At 39.7% G+C, this 20383-nt stretch overlaps 1 protein-coding gene across 1 annotated transcript in view; it reads right to left on the reverse strand.

The window, feature by feature from the left end:
- The window catches only part of ANK2 (ankyrin 2), a 765621-nt gene extending 756129 nt beyond the window's left edge, over positions 1 to 9492 (reverse strand). The window contains exon 1 of the mRNA XM_049885478.1: positions 9167 to 9492. Within this exon, the coding sequence (XP_049741435.1) occupies positions 9167 to 9238 (72 nt within the window). The 5' untranslated portion in view covers positions 9239 to 9492. The remainder of the gene's footprint in view (positions 1 to 9166) is intronic.
- Between the last annotated feature and the right edge of the window lie 10891 nt (positions 9493 to 20383).

Genomic DNA, 20383 nt, shown 5'->3' on the forward strand with positions numbered 1-20383 from the left:
TAGAAGGATACACAAAAAGTGGTTGCCACTAGAGTGGGAAATTGCAGAACCTGATCTTGGAGTAAGATTTACTTTTCACATATAGAAAACCAAAAACCAAACCCATTGCCATTGAGTCCACTGGAACTCGTAACAACCCTATAAAAACTGCCCCACAGGGTTTCCAAGGCTGTAAATCCTTAAGGAAGCAGACTACCACACCTTTCTCCTGGGGTAGTGGCTGGTGAGTTCAAACTGCAGACCTTTTAGTTAGCGGCTGAGTGCTTAACCACCATGCCACCAGGGCTGCTTTTTCACATATGTCCGTCTAAAAATATTTGAAGTTTATTACCACAATTTTTGTATAACTTCTTCAATTAAAAAACAGAAGGTACAATAAAATGATGTTTTCAATACCGCTAGACATTTAGTTAACTAAGAGGACACAAACAAGTCAATCAAAACCGTATGGCTTTTTATAATAAAATAACAATTATAATGAATACATTTATAATATTTTATATTTTAAAAAACCATCTGTACAAATTTTACCTCATTAGATTTTTATAATAACCCTGTGAGACAGAATGATAATTATTTCCATTTTATAGACTATAAAATTAAGGTTCAGCAAGATTAACGTTTATCCAGTTACTCATGTAGCAACTGGAGGAGATGAACAAGCCTGATTTGATTTCTGTGTCTAGCCTTAAAGAAAATGGCTGCCCTTGGGTAAGGGAGGTGGCTGATATTTATCAGGCATTTATCATATAACAACAATAACCAAATGCCTTTATGTTGATTCTGACAAATAGCAACTCCATGTATGTGCGGTACAACTGTGCTCCACAGGGTTTTCAATGGTTGATTTTTCAGAAGGAGAATGCCAGTCCTTTCTTCCAAAGTGTTCCCGGGTGGACTCCAATTGCTCACCAAGTTCGGTTGTAGTTTGCGTTACCCATGGATTTCATGACAAAAATAGCTAAAATTATTTAGTATCTATGAAGAGCTAGGCATTACGGGAAATGCATTACGTGCACTGTATTATTTAATCCTTAAAAAGCTAACTTTATGTAATGATCACCTACTATTATCCCCATTTTATAGGAGAAGAAATTACATACAAGTAGGTTAAGTAGCTTGCGTAAGGTCACATAGCTAGTAAGCGACCAAACTAGATTTTACACAAGACATGTGGATATCTCAGCCCTCACTGTCAAGCTCTGTCTACATCCCCCACCAATAGGCATCTTTGGGCCAAGGGTGCAATCGCCAGCTACAGTCTGCCCTCTGGAGAACAAACCTTGAGAATGAAAGGCTTCATCTGGCAACGAAAGCCAACTTGAGGCCATTGGGGCCAAATTTCAGGTCCTGGCTACCCACAGCATAGTTGAGGATAGGGAGTGGGGGCTCTAGATGAACAAGTCCCCTGGCCTCATGCAGTCCTCCCTCTGGAGGAAGGGGTGTGGCCAGAGGAGGCCCAGGGTGGAACTCTCGAGACCACAGGGCACCTTGTCCTTATGTCTAACTAAGGATTGTACTGTACTGTATAAAGCACTCTCTAAACTCAAAGCATAGAAACCAAGTCCAGGACTTTCCAACAGTTGGAATTCAGACAAAAAGCTAAAGTACTGTGTTTGCATATAGTGATTTATGAAGATTTGAGTGAGAAAATATTGTCTGCAAAATGCTCTTTTAACTAGGTATTGTCTTACCTGTAGCTGAATCTCACTGTTGTTACCATCTGGTCCAATGACAAAAACAATGTGCTTCTGTCTCATTTGATACCCGCTTCCTTTGTGTTAACATAGTTAACTATGTACGGTTGATCATTTTTTTACAAAGATGGTCAATATCATGTTCTTCTTACAAAACGAGGTTCCTTTGAGTGGTGGGGTCTATGTCTTCTCCCCTTGAACCTGGATGAACCTCTGTGACTGCCTCAACCAACAGACTGACAGAAGTGACCCTATGTGGCTTCCCAGACTAGGCCATAAAGATGCCATTTACTTCTGCCTTTATTTCTTGGGGCTCTTACTCTTAAATCTCAGTGACCAGGCTGTGAGGAACTCAAGCACCCACATGCAAAGGCCTTATACAGGTGTTTCAGGGGACAGCCCCAGCCAGCACTAACCATCAGACACGTGAGTGAGCAAATGTTAGATGATTCCAGCCCTCCTTCCTGGAGCCATCTCCTCAACTCCAGCCGATTCTGCACGTCCTCACCAAGCCCTGCCCAAGTTGTGGATTAAAGAGCAAAATATGTGATTATTGCTATTAAAAGCCAGTATGTTTGGAATGTTTTCTTATGTAGCAATAGATAAGTGAAACTCTGTTTATGTATCCTTGCGATAAAAGCTGGGCTTCTGAACTCAAGGCTATGTGTCACTATGAATAGACACATTCCTAATACACCATAATCTATCCATATAACTCTTCATAAAAACATGAAATGATAATCTTTTCCAAAGCCTATAATGAATGAAGCTTAAAGCCCCTATTTATTTCTAAACATACTGCTAATATCCAAAATAGCTGATTTAGAAACAGTGTTGTCTTAAAGCATCTCGGAATTCTTTATTCATCAAGTAGAGTAACACAATGTGGCATATTATTTTGTCTCTTTTTCCGTTTTTCTTGATACGCATTTCGCTTTCATATGCCGTTTCCCTGAACCCAGATACAAGTACTTGTCTTGCACCATAGCATGATGGTTACATTGGAAATCATGTAAATGACTTACTTTAAAAAACACAGCCACTTTCTTAAAATTAGATGATATCTACTTTTTTCTAAAATCTGAAAAACTCAAAATATCTAAATCCAGGAGAGTTCAGAAATAGACTCGTACAAATATGTCCATCAATTTTTTACAAAGATGCAAAGACAATTTAATAAATAAAGATAGTCTTTTCAACAGACGGTGGTAGAACCAAAAACTGAAAGAAAAAAATGAACCTTGATCTATACATCACATCTTATATAAAAATTGACTTAAAATGGATCATAGACTTAAGTATAAATTATCAAAGCTATAAAACTTTTAGAATAAAATGTGTGAGAAAATCTTTGTGACCTTGGGTTAGGCAAAAAGTTGTTAGCTACTACAATAAAAGCACAATCCATAAAAAAAATTGATAAATTGGACTTCATCAAAATTAAAAATCTTTGTTCTGTGAAAGACACTGTAAAGGGAATGAAAAGACAAAGAACAGGCTGAGAGGAAATATTTTTAAATCACACATCTGACTAAGGACTTGTATCAGAATATGTAAATAGCTCTCTAAACTCAATAATAAGAAGACAATAACTCAAAAAAAATTTTTAATGGGCAAAATATTTGAACAGACCCTTCAACAAGGAAAATCTAAGATTATAAATAAGCACATGAAAAGTGTTCAACATTATTAGTCATTTTTCTTTTTTTTTTTAATTAGGGAAATACAAATTAAAACATAATGAGACACCACTGTATACCTATTAGAATGGCTAAAATTTAAAAAAACAAAAACTGACTAAACCAAGTTCTCGCCAGGTTGCCAGGCAACTGGAACTCTCTTACAATGCTGATGGGAATGTAAAATGGCACAGCCACTTTGGAGAAGAGTTAGGCAGTTACTTATAAAGTTAAACATATACTTACCACGTGACACAGCAATCCAGCTTCTAGGTATACACCCAAAAGAAATAAAAACTGATATTCACACAAAAATTTGTACATGAATGTTTAACAACAGCTTTATTCATAATTGCCCCAAACTGGAAACAACTCAGATGTCCTGCATCTGGGGAACAAATAAACAAACGGTGGTATACAACAGAGTAGAACTCCCCCATAGGGTTTCCAAGGAGACACTAGTGGATTGGAACTACCAACCTTTTGGTAGTTTTGGTTAACAGCGATATCACTTAACCATTGCACCAGCAGGGCTCCTCATGAACGTTTAACAGCAGCTTTATTCATAATTACCCCAAACTGGAAACAACCAAAATGTCCTGCATCTGGGGAGTGAATAAACAAATGGTGGTATAGCCAGGATATTTTTTGTTGTTGGGTGCCATCAAGTTGATTCCAAGTCTTAGAGACCCCATGTGACAGAGTAGAACTGCCCCATAGGTTTTGCTTGGCTGTAATCTTTATGGAAGCAAATTATCAGGTCTTTCTCATGCAGAGCTGCTGGGTGGGTTCAAACTGCCAACCTTTTTGTTAGCAGCTGAGGGTTTAACTTTTGAGCCACCGGAGCTCCTTAAGAGAATAGGACCCAGCAGGAAAAAAAAAAAAAAAAAACTAGGACACGTGCAATAACTTGAATGGATCTTAAGAGCATTACACTGAGTGAAAAAAAACTAATTTCAAAATGCTACATACAGTATGATCCCATTTATATGACATTCAGAGAAAAGCAAAACTACAGGGGTGGAGAACAGGTCAGTGATGCCAGGGGTTGGTGGAGGGGGGAGCATTAGCATGTGTGAATGTGTCAGGGAGAGAGAACAGTTTTGTGTCTGGATTGTGGTGGTAGTTACACAACTCTTAAGTATCTTGTCAAAACTCATTAAACTATATAAAAAGTGAATTTTGGGAGGCAGTGTGGTCGCTGCCAGAGGGGGATATGGAAGTCAAGAGGGGACTCCTGGAGGATGGGGATGGCACAAGAGCAGAAGAGGTCACCAGGGTCGCCCCTGAGGGGTGACCCCCCTCACCCACTCCCGCAGGACTTGCCACCTTCCTCGAGAATGTCTGGGCCAATTCTGCCCACATTCAACCCCAGCACCAAGAGCACTGGTATGATCAATCAGGCCACCTCCTACAACTACCCAGTGCCTCTCTGAGATGATGGGAACATGTCCAACATGACCAGCCATCCACAGGGCCCCCAAGGCCCCAGCTTGGAGTGGCTGAAGAAACTGTGAGCACCTCCACTGATGAGAAGGCCTTTCGCTCGTGGCCCCCAATAAAAATGTGAAAACCAAAAAAAAAAAGCAAGAGTTCTACTGCATGTAAATTAAAAGACATTTAAAAAATCTAAAACAAATTTAACATCTAAATGTCATTTTCAATACATCATTATATTGACTTATTTCCGCCTTCTTCCATCCCTTTACTGTCACTGTCACTAAATTAGCCTCTCCTGTGACTCTAATACTTTGCATAACATGAAAACACAAAACATAACTTATTTGGAAAACCATAAACAAAATATGGAATTAATATGAGAAGAAACTTGAAAATGTAAATCTTTTTTTTTTTGCCTGTTCAAGAAGACTCTTCATTCACCCAACTTATTCTCAGAAATTATTTTTCTCAGGACCATCATGGAAACAGCAGGAATAACAGGAGTGCCCAGGGGAAGCAAAAGCTAAGTGAGGGCCTCAGTCTCTTCTCGAAACAGCCATGATGCTGAATCAGCGCTGCTTTAGAGAACAGAGAAGTGAAAATGCACTAGAATAATGAAAATCATTTCAACTCTGCTATAAATTCTATACTTAAATTCAAGGTACCCCAAAGAAGAGCTCCATGAGAAGGGTTATAGGTAGCTTGGAGTAGTAAGAGTACTAATGGTAGCTCCCACAATAGACATAATGCCCAAAAATTAGAAGGAAAGGACGTTAAATGATAATAATTGAGAAATAAGGCATCCTCAAGCCCAACTTTTAAATCCCTTAGCTGCTAATTACTAGAACTATGACTTCAATTATGTCAATTAACTTCTCTAAATCCACATTTTCTCATTTGGAGAAGTTCCTACGTTTCTATAGCAAACAGAGAAGGAACACTGGTTTGCGACTGTAAATGAAATGACACCAATACTTAGAAATCTTGGGGAAGAATTGGTCATAAAGTGAGAGAAAGACACTAAATTTTACTGGCACCAATGATAGAGGATTATCTAAACTCCTCTCACAGTCCTTGATGGCAGGGAAGCTCCCACCTCAAGTCATCAGAGAGATGGTAAGGCCCAAAAAGATGCTAGCAAAGTATTTCATACTTCAGGATATCAATAAATACTCATTTAATTAATGGATTTAACTCCATGACAATAGCCACAGGAACCACATGGACCTCTTAATGTATATTAAGTTGCAAAATTGCCATTTCTTATTACTTTCTTTTTCAAAATTAGAAAATGATTAAAGGATAAACATAGTCTGAAATCCAGGAAATCTGTTTTTCTAGTTTGGTAAGTAATTTGACTTAAGTGTTTGGAAATGTAGCTGAAACTTTTGTGCGTTTGTTATCCCGTATATAAAATTTTTAAAAAGATACCCCTTTTTTAATAAGAGAAAAGAAAAATTTGAGATACCTAGTATCTTAGGAGCCTGAGAAGGCAGAGCGTGCTGATACGTTTTTCTCTCCTCAACAGGACAGAATGATGTTGAAGGTCATTTATCCTTGACCTTCTCATTTTTGGAAACCTAGATTTTAAATACACCATGTGAAGTTACTAGACTACTTTAGACATTTCATGCTAAATCAGCATTTTTCAAAAACTTAAAAACAAATTTTTGTCCAAAAGATCAAGTTATAAAAATACTACATATAGCTTCTGATATGTACTTCTAGTAACATATTAAATAACTGAAAGAAAACAGAAAGGAATCAAATAGATGCAAACATGAACTCAGTCATACAGTGGCTTTTTAAGTATATGCAAACTTAGTAATATTTAGGCTCGTTATTAGAGGAATGATCTAAACAAAATGCCAAGAAATTAATATTTTGTCTAAATAATATGGAAAGGACTCTATAAGAAATTCAATTTTCAAATGGCATATTTTTCCATATAGCATATATTCTTCATATGGCATATTCTCACTGAAATTATAGTTAAATATACTTATTTACCAGTCATATTTATACTCACAAAAAACCTTTCTAAAATATTTAGAAATATTTATATTTCTAAATGTCCATTATATAATTAAAATTATGACCAAATAATTAATCTGTTGCTAAAATCCATGCAGTGTCTTTAATTAAGACCTTTGACTCCTTTGGACTACTCCTCTGTTTTTTTCAATCATGCCTTTTCTCCTAACCATGATTCAGAAAGAGAAAAACAAGTCAGGTTCTAATTCAATTTTGAATCAATCCAGAATTGATCTGAAGAATTATTTATGAACAGGAAGAAACATGTCCAGGAAACAGTGACACAGTTAAAATACAACGTGACTGGGGGCCTAAAATATTTCATCACTTAGTAGGTCAATACCGTTATCCCTTCTGTTTTTCTATTTCTAATTTGCTCAAAATCATTCCCGCGACATGGGGATTCTGCAGCCAGAGTTCTCAATACTTGTGTTCCACCTGACTGGATGAATCAGGTTTATTGGAATGACCAATAATTCCAGCAACCTATTTCTACATCCTATGCAAATTAATGCACCAATTAATTTGCATAGGATGTAGAAATAGGTTGCTGGAATTATAAGGTCATATAAATGAACAGAGGACAGAGGTCAATAACTCAAATGTTGCAGCATTATGTCATTTACACAATGTCTAATTACGGAGTCCTCTAAGTAACGTATCTACTCTGCAAAATAACAATGACCTTTCATGCAAAATTTTTTCTAGTAACGATTTTCATACATATTAGTTTTTAGAGCCACAGAAATACTGTAAATATAAAATGAGATTTCATAGATTTTTATGAATGTATATATTCTATTTTAATTAAAATTTTATATCTTCAACACTCATACATATGTGTATACACATATATGTATATACACATGTACACACACAAGTATTTAACCAAGTAGATAGAAAAATCTTTTTTTTTTTTTTTACATAGGATGTGATTTCTGTTATATTGAAAATAGCAATAATTTCACCTTCATTATTAGGTGCATAGATAAATACCACAAATACAGATTTAAGGATACAGGGTACCAAAATTCTTGAAGAAAAAAATAGTTCCAAATGCAATTAAAAATCATTGTGATAAAATTAGAGTCCTGCATCCTTTATGGATTTAGACTTAGAAACCATAACAATTTCTTTGGGACACAGACTGCCTTAAAAACATGTACATATTAATTTTTAGTCACTGCCTAAACATAATGCCCATAAACAAAGGTTGTCCCTAAATAACACTACCTACACATATTAAAATTCAAATTGTGGCAGAGTCCTTGTCAAACATCAACGAAATTTTACTATCATATTTTCATAACATTCTAGAGCCCCTGGTGTTGTCACAATTTCCACAATGCCCTGCAAAAAGACGGTTCTGTCGGGTGTTATCTTCCTGCCCAGACAGTCTCCATCAATCAGCTATAACCCTATTTCTAAACAGGAATCCAAATCTCTTTGGTAAGGAGGTTCCCCTGTTGTAGTCGGTGGATCATATTCTCACTCCATGCACTACCCTGAAACAGGGCAAACTGACACTGTGTCACTCCTGCGATAGCTGAAAGTGCTAAAGCTGTAGTTCCTGGCAATGGTAGAGAAAAAACCCTTCTAGAGCACAGATCATAACCAGATGGAATACTCCCTTGTTTTAATATTACCATACAAACAGAAAACAGTGCTTACTCAAACAGCCAAAGAAATGTGCATCCCCCCGCCCCCGGCAGTGTTCAGGCAGTGTTCAGGAAAACTGCGTCTCTGTAGACCTTGGGAGGGCAGGAACACATGTTTTCTAGTACTACATGCTTAACATAGGGCTGCAATTGTTGGGTATAGCTCTGACTTAAAGTTGGGAAGCGGTAAGTAACCTCTAGAGACTAGGTCCCTTCTCTCCTAGGGAAGTGAATGCTTCCGGCAATTCCTCTCAAGTTCCTCAGGCGAATTGGGTCTAGGGTGCATTTTCCGGGCTGAGGGCACCATGGGTTTCTTCTAACGGTACAGCTCTGCAGTGGGTCATGTGACAGCTGGGTGTGTGCCTCCGTGCGCGGTGGGGGGATGAGTTTGCGGGTGTGTGTGCAGAAGTTACACGTCTAGTTTTAAAAGACGTGTGTTTCTAGGGCTGTGTGTGTATGTGTGTTTCTGTGTGTGTAAAGTGAGAGAGATTGAGAAAGAAAGATTAAGAGAATGGTCCTGGGCAAGGCAATGTGGCCAAGTATGCCTGTGTCAGTCCCATTCTTTGGTGAGCCTCTGCATTGGGGCCAAAGTCCCCGTCCTTGAGGGAAATGAGGACAATGGGGTGCTGGCGCCCCTCCCCGCACTGTGTGCACCCACCTGACGAATACGCGGAGGGTTCGGCGGGGTGGAGGCCCCGCCTTCAAGGGCTGGGGAGGTGGGAGAAGCCATTTTCCTGCTGCTCTGGGTTTCTTCCTCCTGTCACGTCCGGGTCTCCCGTGTCTCCTGAGTCTCTGCAGCGCCGGGCCTGAGGCCCGCGTCCCAGATGGGCCGGGAGGCTCAGCAGCCGCCGCGCCCCGCGGACCCGCCCGGGCTTCTCCGTCGCAGAGCGCAAGGGGCGGCTGTCCTCCTTGGCTCGCCCGCCCAGAGACCTGGCCGGACCCCTCGCCCCTTCACGCGCCCACCTACCTCCCGAGTGGGAGACTCGAGGCCATGGCGGGCCAGGGCACGACCTTGGCCGTGGGGCTGGGCTGGCGGCGACAGGGGCGGTGGCGGCGCTCTGCTGCCCCTTTCCAGCGCCGCGCTACGCGCGTGTCTGAGTGTGCGAGCCGCCCGGCTTATTCTAGCGGTGCCGGGAGGAAGGCTGCTTCCCTCGCTGCTGCCGCTATCGCCAGGAGAGCGATGAGCTCATGGACAGCTCCCAGAAATATGTCTATATGCACCACTGGCTGCCGGAGTTAGGGAGGTGGGTGGGGATAAGGAGGCTCCTCGGCCGGCGCTCCCGCATCACTGGCAGCTGTTCCCTCGGGAGGCCCCAGGCCATTGGGGCACGTCCAACTCTTCCCTGCCCATCTCCACACTCATTCACTCTCAGCTGTTTCCATTCATACCATACACACATTTCTTATTCATACTCGTTCTCGCTTTCGCAGGATAGGCACCCACCCACCTATGGCCTCGACGCACACACATTCTTTGTTCTGCGAACCACTCCCTGTCGATAAGGAGGAATTGATTTATGAAATGAACGTGGTGTGAAATGCCACTGCAACTTCATCCCACGTCAGGTGTGAGCCCACGCATGAAGTGCCTTAAGAGGTATACTTTTTAAGCTTTGGGCACTTCTTTCCCCAAGATGCAGCTTCTCCCTTCCTACCGTTCCTCACTATGAGAAAGCATCCTGCAGTCCTTAGTGAAAGCAGATAGTGAGGGACCCATTCTCACCAAGGCGGAGAGCACCTCTTCTATAGCCCTGTGAAGACTTTAGAAGGCAAGACCAGGTACCAGACCTTTACCTGTGCAAACGCCTGGGACAGGAGTCGTGAGTCCTGCACAGGTGCCAGCCTTGTTTGCTTCGCTGTTTCCCAGGCATACAGTTAGAGCTACCATTGACTGACTGAGTGCCTACCAGGTTCCAAGACCTGGTCATTACCTCCCTTCATGGTTCAGCTGCACCACTGAGGTGATATTATCACGGATTTTATAAACAAGAAGATGATGTTCAAGAGATTGATGGTCCCTGTCTTATGCATTAGCATCTTATGGATCTCCATACACACGTAGGTGCACTTTAAAAAACAAACAAAAACCTCTTTACACCCAAGCCACTCTAGCTAGTGTTCCATTTCTTTACACCTCTCAGCAAGATCCTCTAAAAATTTCAATATCCAATTCCTCTCTTCACATTTTGATTGAACCCATTCCATTCAGGCTTTCCTCCATCCACTGCACTAAGTTTTCTCCTCACAAGATTCCCAATGACCCCCCATGTTGTTAAATCTAATGATCAATTCAATTCTTAGTTCTGATTTGGCTTGAAAATGTATTCAACTTGGCTTCTGGGACACTATTCTCTGTCAGTTGTCTTCTTACCTGTTATGGATTGAATTATGTTCCCCCAAAATGTGTGTCAACTTGGCTAGGCCATGATTCCTGGTATTATATGGCTGTTCATCATTTTGTAATCTGATGTGATTATCCTATGTGTTATAAATCCTAACTTCTATGATGTTAAAGGATCCCTGGTGGCACAGTGGTTAAGAGCTCAGCAGCTAACCAAAAGGCCAGCAGTTTGAACCCACCAGCCACTCCTTGGAAACCCTATGGAGCAGCTCTACTCTGTCCTATAGGATCTATGAATCAGAATTCTCAAGAGCAATGGGTTTTTTGGGGTTTTTATGATGTTAATGAGGTAAGATTAGAGGCAGTTATGTTAATGAGGCAGTACTCAATCTACCAGATTAGACTGTATTTTGAGTCAATATCTTTCCACATATGAAAGAGAGAACCAAGAGGATAGAAGAGGGACCTCCATCCACCAAGAAAGAAGAGCCAGGAGTGGAGCATATCCTTTGGACCCAGCTTTCCTGCCTGAGATCCTAGATCCACAGGAAGATTGATGACAAAGACCTTCGCCCGGAGCCAACAGAGACAGAAAGCCTTGCCCTGGAGCTGCATCCTGAATTCAGACTTCTAGCCTCCGAAACTGTGAGTGAATAAATTTCTGTTTGATAAAGCCACCCACTTGTGGTATTTCCGTTATAGCATCACTAGATAACTAGATTGCTTCTTCTCAATCTTCTTTCTATTTCTAACTCATCTTTCAGACTTCTAAATTTTGGATTACCAAAGAGTACAGTCCAGGACCCCTCCCTCCCACCCACACACACACTTATTTTCTCTATCTGTACTCACTTCATTGTTGATCTCATACAGTTTCATGGCTTTAAATAGAATCTATATTCTGATAACTCCTAAATGCATATCTCCACCCCCCATTCTTTCCCCTTAATTACAAATTTTTATTACCAATTGCCTTTACCACCACCTAGATATATAATAGTAGTCTCAAACTTACAATGGCTAAAACTGAGCTCTTTCACCTTCCACTACCAAACCAATTAGTCTCTCTAATATACCTTTTCCCACCTTGCTTAGGACAAAAATCTCAGAAATAGTCTTCTTTGCTTGCCCTCATGCCCTACATTTGATCCATCAGCAAATCCTGTTGCTTTTACTTTCACATAGAATTCAACCACTTCTTTATTTCCACATTATCCCTCTAATCCAAGTCATTATCACCTTTTACCTGTAATCCATTCCCCATCTCTACCCACCCACCCCTCTGACCTTATTTCTACCCATCCTTTCAGTTCATTTTTTGTAGCCATACTGGCCTTGTTTCTATTCCTTGAACATGCCAGGCCCACTTTGATCTCAGGTCTTTTGCACCTGTGACTCCCTCTTGTTGAAACATTCCTGCCCCAGACAACTGCATGGATCTTTCCCTCACTTCCTTTAGGCCTTTGCACCAGAATGACCTTATCAGTGAAGTCCTCTCTGATTATCCAATAAGTTAATAACACCGCATCCTCCATATTACTTACTTTGTATAGTTCTCCAGTGCTCTCATCATCATCTGACAGAGTTTGCATTTACTTCCTTGTTAATTGACTCCTGCCTATCGCTAGAAGGCATCTTCCATGACCTCGGGGGCTTGATTTTGTTTACCATTGTAAACACCTGTAACTCTTGCACCTTGAACAGTGCCTGCATGCATCGGTGCTCAATTAATATTTGTTGAATTAATTAAGCATTAATTAAGCTGGAGAGCCATGACTTGAACTCTGTTTCAAATCTCAAAGTCCAAACTCTACTACACTACAGTTCCTCAAATACATGGATAAGAATCACAAGTGTGTTCAAATACGGAAAGTTTTAATGATGCTACATCATAAAAAAAGTTTTTCCCCCCTTTTTAAGCATTCCCTCAAGGCACTCAATGTGATAATTTTTATGGTGGCAGTGTAGCATGGTGGATAGAATGGTCAGTTACTAGCTCTAAGATCCTAATTACCTAACCTCTCTAAACTTCAGTTTCCTTATCTGTGAAATGCAAATAATAATAGTACTTACTTTACAGGGTCATTGTTATAAATTGAATTGTGTCTCTCAAAAATATGTGTCAACTTGGCTAGTCCCTGATTCCCAGTATTGTGTGATTGTCCACCGTTTTGTCACCTGATGTGATTTTCCTATGTGTTATAAATCCTGCCTTTATGATGTTAATGAGGCAGGATTAGAGGCAGTTATGTTAATGAAACATGACTCAGTCTACAATATTAGGTTGTGTCTTAAGTCAATCTCTTTTGAGATATAAAAGAGAGAAATGAGCAGAGAGACAGGGTGACTTCATTACCACCAAGCAAGAAGAGCCAGGAGTGCACATCCTTTGGACCTGGGGTCCCCGTGCTGAAAAGCTCCTAGACCAGGGGAAGGTGGATGAAAAGGGCCTTCCCTCAGAGCCATCAGAGAGAAAAAGCCTTCCCCTGGAGTTAGCATCCTAAATTTGGACCTCTAGCACCCTAGACTGTGAAAGAATAAATTTCTCTTTGTTAAGGCCATCCACTTGTCATATTTCTGTTATAGCAGCAATAGATAACTAAGACAGTCATTGTGGCTATTAAATGAGATAGTGTACATAAACATTATAAACAGACAATGTAAAATGCAATAATGTAGTTATAAGTAATTATTTACATATTAATATTCACCTAAAAATGGCAGGCTGAGGAGAAAGTTAAAAAAGAAACCCATTATTTTATACCAGAGAATCAAGAGAAACTTAATGAGACAAGTAAGTGATGATAACACTGCTCTAGCTCTCTGCTGTTCTGTATCATGACTGGGCACATAGAAAACCAAAATCAGGGTCATCAGTCTCTTACAGCTTGGGGATACTTAATGTAACAAAAATGAACACATAAATAACATTAAAGTTTTAAGTAGAGAGATAAATAGGTAGATAAACAAAGATAGATAGGAAGATTGATAGATATGGAAAAAAAAGAGAAATATAATGCAATATTGTAAGTAGGAAAATATCCCCGTTTTCAGGTGTGTAGTCCTGGTGTCACTTGCCACAGTAGTGAAGAATGCTCCAGGAGAGGTATCATTTGGGTTTACCAGAAAACTGTGCAAAATGTAGAGCACTCTAGTAGTCCCCGAAACCCTCTTGGGTGGTGGTAGTTTATCCTCCAACAGCCCTCCTCCAGATCTGGAGAGGGAGGCATCATTTTTGCTCAAGGCTTCTACCTCTAGAACTTTGTCCCTCCCTCCTTCCCTAAAAGCCCTAACTCCTTGAAAATCATACTGGACCACCCAGAATTCCTCCTTGTTGCAGTCATCTACTTCCTTGAAGACTTTACCGAACCTTACTTTCTTTTTCTCCAAAACGATCCTTGTCAGAATTCTTGTTTATTTCAAAATCCACATAGACAATGCCTCTCTGTTAACCTCCAATGACTTTGACTTCCACTCTATTTCATATATCCACTCCTGTGGTCATACTCTAGGGCTTGTCATTATTGATAACTGCACCTTGTCCATGACTTCAGTATCAAACATTCTATTCTCTGATCATCACTTAGTATCTTTCTAGCTGACTCCTCCTACTAATCCAACTCCAATAATCCTTCAATATCATTGAAACCTCCATAAACCCATTAGTCAATCCTACATCTTTTCACTGTTGATAGTTCATCTCTTGTCCTCATTCTCCACCTTACCCAATTTGGATTCCGTGTACCACTATTTTAATCACTGCCTTGTATACACTTCAAATTGCCCCCTGCTGCTCAACTTGCCCTTGTCTTTCTCTCTGTCATACTCACCTGGCAAAAATAAATCTTGATTATATCCAGTTTTCTCTCACTCTGACCCAGCCCCCATGCAATCCGTGCCTGGAGAAAAACACTAAGTTCTCATTTTAAATTGATAAGCAGGTCCTTGGTGCTGTGTGGCAATCTTGATTCCCTAATCAATTCTCCCCCTCTGCAAGACAATCGTTAACAATTTCTCCTTTCTCTTTTCAACTTCCGGCACCTTCTCTGCCTTTCTCATTCTCAATTGATAATTTTGTTACTTAACTGAGAAAATAGAAGCAATCAGAAGTGAACTTCCACATACTCCAATCACCGTACTTATCAATCTAACCATATCACCATTTGCAATTGAGTCAATTCTAACTTATGGTAACTCCAGGTGCACCAGAATAGAACTGTGCTCCATAGGGTTGTCAATGTCTGATTTTTTGAAAGTAGATCACCAAGGCTTTCAAGATGCCTCTGGGTGGACTAGAACTTCTAACCTTTTGGTTAGCAGACAAAGTGTTAATCATTTGCACCATTCAGGGACTCTATCCGTATACTGAACTCTGCTTTTTATCATTCTACTATTGAAGAACTCTCCATGCTCTTATGGGAGGCCAAGCCCTTCATTTGGATGCTGTATCTCATGCCCTAAACCTTACTTGTGGATATTATTCCTGCAGTTTCTTTCTTTCTCTGTCACTCTTTCTCTCTCTCCCCTTATCCTGTATCATTTATTTTCCCATCTCTACTTCCTCTCATTCCCTAAGCATACAAACATGTTGGAATATCTCCCATCTTAAAAAAAAGAATATCTATAGAAGGACTAATTGTCTACATGAACCACTGCCTCTGCCACCTTGAAACTAGAAGATCTAGATGGTGCCCAGCTACCACTACTGCACATTCTGATCAGGGGCACAATAGATAAATCCTGATAAAAACAGAGAAAAATGTAGAACAGAACTACAAATTCTTAAAGAATCCAGACTTACTGGACCTGTTGAGGCTGAAAGAATCCCTGAGACCAAAGCCCTGAGTTGCTCTTCAAACCTTGAGTTGAAACTACCTCCTGAAGTCACCTTTAAACTAAGTAACAGTTTAGCCCAAAGACTAAAGACTGTCACCTAAAGTATTGTCACCCATAAGTATTGCATTCAAAAATGTGTGTGTGTGTGTGACCAAAGGGTCAACAGCTGTTTTAAAGCATAGATGAGAAGACTGAGGGGCAAGGAGTTTAAGTAAATGGAAGTGAAACAACTAGAAGAGAAATAATGAGAATGTTGACATAATGTGAGGATTGTAAGCAATGTCACTGATCATTATGCCTAGAAACTGCAGAGTGGAAGTGGGTTTCGTTGTGTATATTTTCATCAAAAATAAAATTAAATGTTAAAAATAAATTAAAAATTTAAAAAAAGAATATCTATAGGACGTCACTTCCAACTTCATCTATAATTCCATGCCTCTGACCCTTTACAGGAAAACTCCTCTGAAGAGTTGTGTGTACTACCTCCAATTCCCCTCCCCTAGTCTATCTTAAACTGATTCTACTCAGGTATTCTCCCCACCATATCACCAAAACTATTCTTGTCAAGGTAACCAGCTACCTCCATGTTGCTATATCATTTGTTCAAATTTGGTCAGTTACCAACCAATTTATCTGTCAGCAAAAGTTGACATCATTTTCTCCACTTGACTTCCAGGACTCTACACTCTCTCGTTTTTCATTCTAACTCATGAGCTGTTTTTCTCAATCCATCTGCCTCTAAACTCAGTCCTTGGATCTCTTTTCTCTATCCATACTCACTCCATAGTGGATCTCATTCATTCCCATTACTTTAAATACCATGTATATACTGACAGCTCCAAAATCAGATGTCTCTAGATCTAGCTTCTTTCCTGACTTTCAACTTCAATTGCCAACTGCCTACTCTCAATCCCCACATAGATATTTAATAGATATCTCAGACTAAACATGTATAAAACTAAACATGCCCCGCTCCTCTGGAAGCCTTCTCCATCCCAACAAATGATAACTCCATACTTCCAGGTGCTCCTGCCAAAAACCTTGGAGTCATCCTTGACTATTCTCTCTCTCACACCTCACAGCCAGTCTGCTGGAAATCCCTTTGGCCCTACCTTCAAAATATATCCAGAACATAACTACTTCCCAATCCCTCCACTGCTGCTACAGAGTCCAAACCACAAATCCCATTGCTTGGATTATTGTAAGTCTCCTAACTGGCCTATTCTTAACAGAGCAATCAGTTATTCCTAAAATATATGCCCAACCATGTTACAGCTTTCTTTAGAACCTTCTAATTGTCATTTATTTCATGCAGAATTAAATCCAAAATAACAACATCTGTTTTCTCCTGCCTCTCCTCCAACACTATTACCTTTCTGACCTCATCTCTTACCACTCTCGTTCAAAGTCATAGGGCTAGTGGGAGGATTAAAATTAACTCACATTAAATGCTTAGAACTCATTCTGGCACCTAGTAAGTGTTCAGAGATGTTAGCTGGTTAACCCAGAGCCCAGTGCCGCCTTCTAAATGTTAGCTAGCTGGTTCCCGTGGGTTAAGTAAAGGCATTATTTAGTCCTTAAAATATAAGATATTTAAAATACACTATGTCCCCTCTTTCTCATCCCTCCCATCCGCCTATCCATATACACAAATACACAAAATCAGCTCCATCCTCTGCCTTCCTGATCTGGGTGAATATTCTCACCATCAGTTGAGTCACTCAAGCTAGAAACTTTCGTGTCATTCTAGACCTCTCTATATCTCTCACACTGTATATATAATCACTCAACGAAAACCCAGTCAATTTCAATATGGTAATGCCCTGCTTCTTTTTCTCCTTATCTATGGTTCTTTTAGTGCACTGTTGTAGTTTCTTAATAATGGCTCTGCCAAGCTCTTACTATCCTGGAACATCCTGCATAATTCAGCCAGAGTATCTTAAAAAAAAAAAAAAATCCACTGCTTAAAAACCCCTGATGTCTTTCCTTTGCCCTCAAGATAAAATCTATACCTCTCTATTCTGAACTAAAAGCCCTTCTTAATGTTAATATGTTTTTCTGTTATGGGAAGATATTCCTAAGAATGGTATCTAGAAAAGAAGAAAAGATTGATAGATTATACAACATAAAATTTGAAAACTTCTTCATATTAAGACTCATTTTATATAATGTGTGTATGAAAATGCATGTATGTTTGTATGTGTGCTTTTGTTGATGTGAAGAAAAAAATTAAAAGCTAAAAGACTAAGGGAAAAGTATTTATATAATTTGTAGAGACAGAGGAAGTTACTATTCCTTATGAAAAAAGACAAACACCTTATTAAAGGTGGAGTGGAGGATCAGAAAAACTCATGAAAGAAGAAATAGTGATTTTTAATAAGCAGATAAAAAAATGTTTGGTCTAATTAGAAATAAAAGTTATGCAAATTAACAAAATGCTATTTTCATTTATAAAATTGACACAGAAGAGATATTTAGGAATGAAATTATTCATAGAGCTTCAGAAAGGATGTAAGTTTGTACAAACCCTCTGCTCTGAATTGAATTGTGTCCCCCAAATATGTTTTGTTATCCAAACTTCTATACCAGTGGATGCGATTGCTCTGTTGCCCCCCACGCCCCCCCACCCCATTTGGGAATAGGGTTGTCTTTGTTACGTTAATGAGGCCATATCAGTGTAGGTGTATCCTAACCCTAATCGTTTCTGAGTTATAAGGGGCAGCATAGACACAGAGACAAGAGAGCACAAATGGGGAAAATAGATGCCACATGAAGATCACAAAGAAATAGAGGAACGAAAACTGAAGGAGACAAGAATCTTCCCCCAGAGCTGATGGAAAGAACTTCCCTACAGCTAGTGCCCTGAATTTGGACTTGCAGCCTCCTAAACTGTAAGAAAATCAATTTCTATTCTTTAAAACTACCCACTTGTGGTATTTGTGTCATAGTAAGCATGAGGAAACTAAAGATATCCTTTGAATGATGTTGTCGCTATGAAGCAAAAGCGTTAAAAATATGCATATTCTTTGACTTAGGAAATAATCACAGACATGAGTAAAGATTTTTTCATTGCAGCATTGTTTATAATAGTAAAAACACAAACAATAATAACCACCCGGATATCACCTGTATATTCTAACAGAGAGAGTTCAGTACATGCATGATGGAATTTCCACATATTGGGATGTATAATGGACTGCTATTCAGTCACTCAAATAATATTTTAAGAACCATTTTGGAAAATGATATGGCACTTCCCTAAAGAGCTAGACATAGAAATACCATACGACTCAGCAATCCCACTCCTAGGAATATATCCTAGAGAAATAAGAGCCATCACATGAATAGACATATACCCGCCCATGTTCATTGCAGTATTATTCACAATAGCAAAAAGATGGAAACAACCTAAGTGCCCATCAACAGAAGAATGGATAAACAAACTATGGTACATACACACAATGGAGCACTATGCAATGATAAAGAACAATGATGAATCTGTGAAACATCTCACAACATGCATGAATCTGGAGGGCATTATGCTGAGTGAAATAAGTCAATCACAAAAGGATAAATACTGTATGAGACCACTATTATAAAAACTCATGAAAAGGTTTACACACAGAAAGAAACAATCTTTGATGGTTATGGGGAGGGGGAGGGGAGGGAAAAACATTAACCAGACAAGAGATAAATGGTAACTTTGGTGAAGGGTAAGACACTACACAATACTGGGGAAGTCAGCACGGCTTGACCAAGACAAAGTCATAGAAGCTTCATAGATACATCCAAACTCCCTGAGGGACCAAATTGCCGGGCTGAGGGCTGCAGGGACCATAGTCTTGGGGAACATCTAGGCTGCAGGGACCATAGTCTTGGGCATAACATACTTTACTAAAAAAATGTTCTACATCCTACTTTGGTGAGTAGCATTTGGGGTCTTAAAAGCTTGTGAGTGGCCATCTAAGGTATGTCTACTGGCCCCACCCTGCCTGGAGCAAAGGAGAAGGAAGAAAACTAAAGACACAAGGAAAAGATTTGTCCAAAGGACTAATGGGCCACAAAAACCACAGCCCCCTCAAGACTGAATCCAGCACAACTTGATGGTGCCCAGCTACCACCACTGACTGCTCTGACAGGGATCACAATACAGGGTCACGGACAGAGTGGGAGAAAAAAGAAGAACAAAATTGTAAATTACCCAAAAAAATAGACTTACTGGTCTGACAGAGACTGGAAAAACCCCAAGAGTATGGCCCCGGACACCCTTTTAACTCAGTATTGACGTCACTCCTGAGGTTCACTTTTCAGCCAGAGATTAGACAGGCCTATAAAGCAAACAATAACACACGTAGTTCAACCATATATATGAGACTAAATGGGCACACCAGCCCAGGGGCAAGGATGAGAAGGCAAGAGGGGACAGGAAAGCTAGACAAATGGAAATGGGGAACCCAAGGTGGAGAGGGGGAGAGTATTGGCACATTGCGGGGTTGGCAACTAATGTTGTGAAATAATATGTGTGTTGTTTAATGAAAAACTAATTTGCTCTGTAAACTTTCACCTAAAGCGCAATTTAAAAAATAATATTTTAGGCAAATATTTCAGGTAAAATTGTTTTCATAATAAAAATGTTTCAAGTTATTAGTTGTTGCTGGTTTTTAGTGCCCTTCCCAATCTTTTCCAAAACTGACCTTT

Source organism: Elephas maximus, chromosome 5 (assembly GCF_024166365.1).
Source record: "Elephas maximus indicus isolate mEleMax1 chromosome 5, mEleMax1 primary haplotype, whole genome shotgun sequence".
NCBI lineage: Eukaryota > Metazoa > Chordata > Mammalia > Proboscidea > Elephantidae > Elephas > Elephas maximus.